Raw genomic sequence first — 7,914 nt, 5'->3', positions numbered from 1 at the left:
GTAAATAAAATTTGTTTATGAATATTACTATCTTATGCTCGCGACACCGCGTGTGCGAAAGTTTTTCTGGGATAAAAGTCCCGCTCTATATTTTCCCGGGATAAAAGTTAGCCTATGAGCTCTTCCAGACTATAATCTATTTCAGCGCCAAATTTCATCCAGGTCCATTCAGCCGTTCATGCCTGATTGGGTAACAAACATACATCCAAACTGTCGCGTTTAAACTCTAATATTGGTATCGAAGAATACCTACTTTTAGATTGAATATTTGTATCAGAGATTTGATTCAGAAATTAATATTTTTAGTAGGTGGAAATTTCAAATTTCAGAATTATAATTTTTATATCGTTATTAAAATACAAACAGCCCCGTTAAAGTAATTGCCTATTTTTCAAGGACCCTTAAGCTACAACTCTGTCATTTATGGTGTCGAGTACATACATAATCGTGCTTACGATGCCAACATTTTAATGTGAAATATCAGATAAAAATTTGTTCTCAAAAATATGTACAGATTAATTCATATTTATATCAACGTAAAATATTTTTGTGGAGTACATAGATTACTGTTTTTGAACTAATGGTTATCATATGCTTTAAAAATAAAAGAATAAGGTTCAGTTTACATAATGTTTTACGTATACGTCAGAATATAATTCATTGATGAATAACCATGAATAAAACTGAATAGTACGTACATCCTTACTAAACTCTATGCAATGTCTGACCTAGTAATACAACTTACTAATTTCTATCCTATAACAAGGGATAGCAAAGCGCTTGGTTATCGCACTGTTCTACAACTCACTTGTCAAAATAAACGCAGCGTAGGACCATGGTATTAATTTTTCATTGAACAAAAACAAGTTTGGTTTGAATTTGTAAGTGTTTGATTGGAAAAGTTAAACAATAACTGGATTACTAATTTATTGTAACAAGCATCCTTGTATTTGAATGGAATAGCATCCAGACAGACTTTATTTTAGATGAAAAATAATTTGACATGCTATCAAAAATGGAAGGTCCAATTTCAAAATCAATGCCGTAAAGGACTATTCTATTTTATCGACGCTAAAGGTAAATCTGTTATGAAATTTCTTTTATTTGTAGCTCTAAAGAGAGTAGAGTTTACTGTGTTATAGAAATTTCTATGTGAAAGATTGGGTTGAATCCGTGTAGTCGCTGGGTTTAGCATTTATATAATTAATAAAGCTACCTGTACTAAAATTCATATTAGCTTAGAAAGCATACTTTTAAAAGTATTTTTTGGTCTCGAGTCCGTAATTAAATATAACATTTTATGACACATTTTAGAAACTAAAGCGTAACAATAGCCTAATCTGCATATCATGAAAAACTAATGTCAACGAACTTTGTTGACATTAAGTCATTGCATTCAATAGTATTAATAAGTATTCTCGCTTCCCACGCTTTTTGCAAACTATTTTTAACGCATAAATAAATTTATAAACGCAACGTGTTTCCGAGCAAGTGCGTAAATTCTAAGTTTCTGAGTAACGGTGTGCGCGGACCACGGACTAGGTTCGCAATTAACTGGGTCTGGTTTAGAATACGATGCTATATAGAAGCACCTGTGTACTTTATAATAAAGTAACTATGCAATCATGTACTGCACGCTACGAGCCTTGTAAAGCCGCGTTATACAGATGTCTTATGGGTAGCGGTTCGATGGTTTAGTACAAGTATGCAATCTAAAATAATTAACTTCCAAATTTACATTTTTATTTGTTTAAAATATTTTTTTCGAGTTAATTAAAATAAAATCAGTGTGTAGATTTTTAAACCGTTGCGTATTTCCCAACCAAACATTAAATATACGAATGCTTTTAGACAATACTTTGAGTTTTGATAGTTTGAGAATAATAATGTAAAATATATATTTAAAACTGATTCACCTAACTTTATTATAGTTTATAGACAGAAAATGTATAATGCCTAATGTACATTGCAATTTCATTTGAAAAATAGAACTATATAGAGATCAAGGCGTGCAGGTTTCTTAATTAAAATAATAAATAAACCAGTCTTCATGTTAATTAAAGACGGAATTTACTACAAAATATAATTGAAGTAAGCGCAAACTGCGCAGAAATGCACCCTAAAGATTCCACAATAATCTCTCACCTGACTGGTTTCTACGCGTTAAACAGTGTATTATAAGCCTTGTCTGCGATTAAATTTGCATAAATGTAGATTACAGATTGATAACATTAGGTAAATTAAGGAAGTTAGGCTTACGTTCAATTATACTGCGGGGGAGATATCAAAATCACTGGATTTGTGATTCCCTGTCAATTGATAACGGCGGTCCGTTTTACATGCATTAATTGGTGTTTGGATGATGTTGGATTATACGTTTATTCGCTTGCTGTCATTTGCTACAGCAAATTTCTTTAATGGGTTTGCTTTTAGTTATGGTGTTGGTATTTTTGTGTTAAGATTTTATTATTGTATAGTGGTACACGTAACTTTAACGGCTTAGAAATAATGAATGTTTATATTTTTCGTTTGAATTTTTCAGTGATTGACGGTAGTTTGATTTTTAAGCGAGTAAAAGTGATTACTGATACTGTAAACTTAAAATTTTCAATCACAATTACCTTTAAAACGTCATTTTGAAATCTTATAAAGAATATTAACTTAACAAGATTATCTTTTATTGTTGTCTAAAAAGATTTTTTTTTAAAAATTGTCAACTCCGACCAATGTTTACTAATAATCAAATTTACTATGAAGTAGTTATATTGAGTATGCAAATCCCTCATAATAACGCCATAAACATTATCAGCCATGCAAGCCAAGTCCTCGGAATATATACTATGATTGAATACAATTATTGCATTCATGGTGCATAGAATTTTAATCATAAATCAACGCCATTACGTCCATGAACATTCACTGCATGCTGGCAATCGGCGCCAGTGTCACTGAAATTTACATAAAGTTTACGTGTCAGTAAAGCTATTTATTATTTTGTGTCTTTATTTGTTTTTTTTTTTTTACGTGCACAGGAAAGTAACCCTACTGTACCTGATGGTAAGTGGAGTGGGGTCGAATAGAATGTCGACTGACGAGACGTGATTACCCGTTGAGAGTCGTCACAATTGTGCCGGCCTTTTGGAAGCAGATTTACACGGGCTGATTTTGGAACGCGACATATTTCCCTGGGCCACTATGGCGGGTTTTAACATCTATGGTGGTGGCTATCCTGGCGGATATAAAATATATCCTACCACCAGCAATATTAGTATCCATTAGCAGGAGATGAAAATCGTTTATTGCTATTTGTTATCGTAATTGAACATTTATTTTAGAATAGGTATTGTTCGCTACGCTTTCAATCTTTGGCCTGAGTTCCTTATGTTATTTTTAAGAGAAGTCTACAAATTAAATGATAGTCTAGGACACGGCTAACCATTAACAGCCGTTTTCAATCAACGATCCCAATTTCAATCTTTATTCGATTCCGAGAATGAACTAATCAAAAGAAGTCATTTGTAAGCATGTCAAAAAACTTTGTTCTGTTTGGTCCATTTTTGAAATAGATCGATAATAGCGATTGGAATTGTTTATTGAAAATGGAGTTAAGCTAATTTTCATCTAAAACCTCATTTAATGGTTACCAAGCATTTAAATATATGTAATATAATAAAAGAAAGACGGTAGAAAGAGTTTTTTTTTATATTTTTTGGTACTGAAGTATTTTTTCAATAAGTCGGCGGCGATAGCCTAGTTGGGAGTGGAATGGACTGCTGAGACGAATGTTCACAGATTCAAAACCCAAGCACGCATCTCGGACTTTTCTAAAATTGATTTGTGTATTTGTGAATTATCATTTGCCGTAACAGCAAAGGGAAACATCGTAAAATAACCTGCATACGTCAGAAGTCATTTACAATAATTTTGAGGGTAGGTAAGTAAAGTTTGCCAATCCGTACTAGGTCAGCGTGGTTGACTAAGGCCTAATCCCTCTCAGTAGTTTAGGAGGCCCGTGCCCAACAGTGAGACAGTGTATAATACAGGGCTGATATTATTGTAAGTAACTTTTATTATCTAATTTACCTACTTTCATTTAGAAATATGACGCAATTGTTATAAATTTAGCTTCCAACCACACTTTGTGACACTATCTATTGTTTTGAATGACCACTAACGTCGTATCTATTTGACGGCGCGTCTCATAAAAGACAACGTCAAGAGTGACGTGACACCGTCAGTCACTCTAGCGGAGCGTCGTGTCGACGGTAGCGGGGCCGACCATCTTTTGCTTGTATTTTTGGTGGTACAGAACGGCCAGCGCACCACGGTTGCGACGAATCGCTACAAGCAGTGTATCAGTGTAATGATGAATTCGGATGAAGGCCCTCCTGCGCTTTCATCAGAAGTGGGATCGAACGGAATGCAAAATGAAGAAAAATTATCGGATACGTCACACGCTGAAAAACTATTGAGTAACATGGAAAGGTTGCTTTCTCGGGTTTTGGCTATTCCACAAACGCCAACCGTGAGTACTAATCGTTCACCACTTTTAAAGTTTGATCCGGATGATTCTGAGTCAGATATTGATGACTGGTGTAAAGTAACGGAGGTCATTGTGACAAATAAAGGCTTGGAAGGGGTTGACCTATTAATAGCCTTAACAGGAGCGCTAAAAGGTCGTGCTGGTGCATGCATAGCTAAGCTAAATTTGGAAGAAATCACTTGGAGTTCAGTCAAAGAGATTTTAATAGCCAGATTTTCAAAACCCAAACTTATCCAAGACTATTTCGACGATGTGTTGCGATTTAAAATAAGCGCTAATGAGACAGCGTCCGAATCAGCTCTACGTTTATGGAATCTTATCGAAAAGATACCTAATACTAAGATGTCTGAAGAAGTAATAACTGGATTTGTAATTTCGGTACTATGTCAAAAAGATAACATGATACGTCGTGAACTAAATGCACAGACAATCACGAGCCGTGCCCAATTATTCCGCATCCTTGGTGGAATATCACTGAAGAGACGCTTGGATGCCGAAGCTCAAGAACCTGAAGCCAAGCGAGTTCGATTGGTTGAGAAGTTCTCTGGCAAGTGTCATTACTGCGGATTAAATGGACATCGTATAGCGGAGTGTCGAAAACGACGCAATGATAGGGAAACGAAAACTCAAGAGCCTTCAAGTTCATCACGTTTAGTGGAAAAGAAGCCAGCTGTTACTTGCTACGCCTGTGGACAGCCTGGCCATGTTGCGACGGCCTGTCTAAATAAGAAGAATAGTAGTGCAGCCACAGTCAAGGAAGTCCAGCAATGCGAGCACAGGCCCTCCAGAGGTACCCTAAGGACGTCATCGGGTGAGACCGTCTCCTTTCTATTTGATAGTGGTTCATCTTGTTCTTTGTTAAAAGAAAGTTTCGTTGAAAGGCTTCTGGGTACTGAGCTTAAAAGTCTTGTTTATCTTAGTGGCATAGGCGGTGATGATATCCAATGCACCACCCAGGTCCAAAGCTGTGTGACAATCGATGAACTTACAGTTAGCTTACTTTTTCATGTGGTCCCTGATACTCATATTTCCGATCCAATTATAATTGGAAGGGATATTTTTGACCAAGGGTTGTGCGTTAGGATTGACCATGATAATCTTATTTTCTTTTCAATAAAAAAAAGTAACTATTGTGACCTAAAGTCGAATAAGTTGGACGTTATGAAAATTGACACGGATTTACAAGGAAATGATAAAAATCGCTTATGTTGTTACTAAACAAATATTCCGACTATTTCGCTGTCGGTATTCCCTCTCGCCGGGTTTCAACAGGGGAATGTGAGATTAATCTAATAGACCCAACTAAAATTGTACAGCGGTGTCCATATAGATTAGCCCCCGCTGAAAAGTTGATAGTTAGAGAAAAGATCCAAGAATTACTCGATGCTAGGGTGATTCGCGAAAGTACCTCCATCTTTGCTAGCCCAATATTATTAGTTGCGAAAAAGGATAACTCATATAGGATGTGTGTTGACTATCGAGAGTTGAACTCCAATACACAGCCTGAGCACTATCCTTTGCCGCGTATTGAGGAACAAATCGATCAGCTTGCCGGGGCCAGCATTTTCTCGTCGTTAGACATGGCATCAGGATTTCATCAGATAGTGGTGCACCCTGATTCAGTGGAGAAAACGGCGTTTGTCACGCCCGAAGGGCAATATGAGTACCTTGCAATGCCTTTTGGTTTACGAAATGCTCCGTCTGTATATCAGAGGTGCATCACTCGAGCCCTGAGTCATCTTAAAGATAAACCTTTGATATATATGGATGACGTTTTGTGCTATTCTGCTGACATAGTTGAAGGTTTGCAGCGCTTAGATAAGGTATTAGGCGCGTTAACTAAAGCGGGGTTCACATTCAATCTCCAAAAATGTAAGTTTATGAAACGTAAAATAGACTATTTGGGTTATTCACTTCAGTCCGGTGAAATAAGACCGAATTCTCGTAAAATACTGGCGTTAGCAGATTCTCCTCAACCAAAACGGCTACTCATGTCAGACAGTTTCTCGGTCTTGCTTCATATTTTAGAAAATTTATCCCCGGTTTTACCCGTATTGTGGGACCGTTGTATCCCTTAACGAAACTAAAAGGACCAATTGCTTGGACTCAGAAGTATGAGCAAATACGTACTGCTATAATACGTATTCTAACATCCGAACCGGTATTAACTATTTTTGATCCCGAACTACCAGTAGAATTGCACACGGACGCGAGTTCTGAAGGTTACGGGGCGATCCTTATTCAAAAGAAAAATAATCTTCCTCATGTCGTGGAGTATTATAGCCGACGTACGTCAGAAGCGGAATCACGTTACCATTCGTACGAACTGGAGACGTTAGCGGTTGTGCGAGCGGTAGAACACTTCCGGCATTATCTTTACGGTAAACATTTCTTAGTTTTTACGGATTGTAACTCACTTAAGGCTTCAAAGTCAAAAAAAGATCTTACGCCCCGCGTTCATAGGTGGTGGGCTGTTTTGCAGGCGTATGATTTTGAAATTATATATCGCGAGGGGCGGTGTATGGAACACGCCGATTACCTTTCGCGAAATCCTCTACCTAATAATGTTGACATAGTAAGCGAGAACTCATTGACAAAGAAAGTTCAATATGTTGAGCTTCATCAAGATTGGCTTTCCGTCGAACAAAAACGTGATAGTGAGATACAAGATCTTATCGCGAAACATAATGATCATAGTTTTCCCGATTCAATAGCTCAGTCATATGATGTTAGAGAAGGTATTCTTTATAGAAAAATCTGTCGAAATAAAGTAGTTTCTTGGTTGCCAGTAGTGCCGCGGTCCTTAATTTGGACATTAATTAATCATACCCATAATGAAATCCAGCATCTAGGCAAAGACAAAACATTAGATAAACTGTATGAACAATACTGGTTTCCACAGATGTCGAAATGCGTGCGTAAATTTGTAGATTCGTGTATTATTTGCAAAGTGTCGAAGGGTCCATCGGGAGCTCAACCCATTCAACTTCACCCAATTCCTAAAGTACCAGTGCCGTGGCATACCATCCATATAGATTTTACGGGAAAGCTCAGCGGGAAGAGCGACCGAAAGGAATACTGCTCAGTGATTATCGATGGTTTCACCAAATATGTTCTATTAGAACATACTTCTTCTCTTGACGCCAAAAGCGCGATACACGCTCTTCGCAAAGCAGTTTGTCTTTTTGGGGCACCTAAGCGAATAATTGCTGACCAAGGTCGTTGCTATATCAGCTCTGATTTTAAGAGTTTTTGCGCTCAGCATAAGATTCAACTTCACTTTATCGCGACGGGTTCCAGTAGAGCAAATGGGCAGGTAGAAAGGGTTATGCGCACTCTTAAAAGTTTGTTAACTATTGTTGAGAACGACC

At 37.1% G+C, this 7,914-nt stretch overlaps 1 protein-coding gene across 1 annotated transcript; it reads left to right on the top strand.

The window, feature by feature from the left end:
- Nucleotides 1-4,885: 4,885 nt before the first annotated feature.
- On the top strand, nucleotides 4,886-5,333 carry LOC119192225 (the record flags this gene model as incomplete). Its single annotated transcript, XM_037446058.1, has 1 exon — nucleotides 4,886-5,333. A coding segment is annotated over exon 1 (448 nt), but the record flags the coding sequence as incomplete, so codon positions are not given.
- Nucleotides 5,334-7,914: the final 2,581 nt, after the last annotated feature.

The sequence above is a fragment of the Manduca sexta genome, unplaced genomic scaffold, assembly GCF_014839805.1.
Source record: "Manduca sexta isolate Smith_Timp_Sample1 unplaced genomic scaffold, JHU_Msex_v1.0 HiC_scaffold_2495, whole genome shotgun sequence".
NCBI classification, from domain to species: domain Eukaryota; kingdom Metazoa; phylum Arthropoda; class Insecta; order Lepidoptera; family Sphingidae; genus Manduca; species Manduca sexta.
The sequence above is the reverse complement of the archived record's forward strand: the minus strand, read 5'-3'. Positions and strand labels throughout refer to the sequence as shown.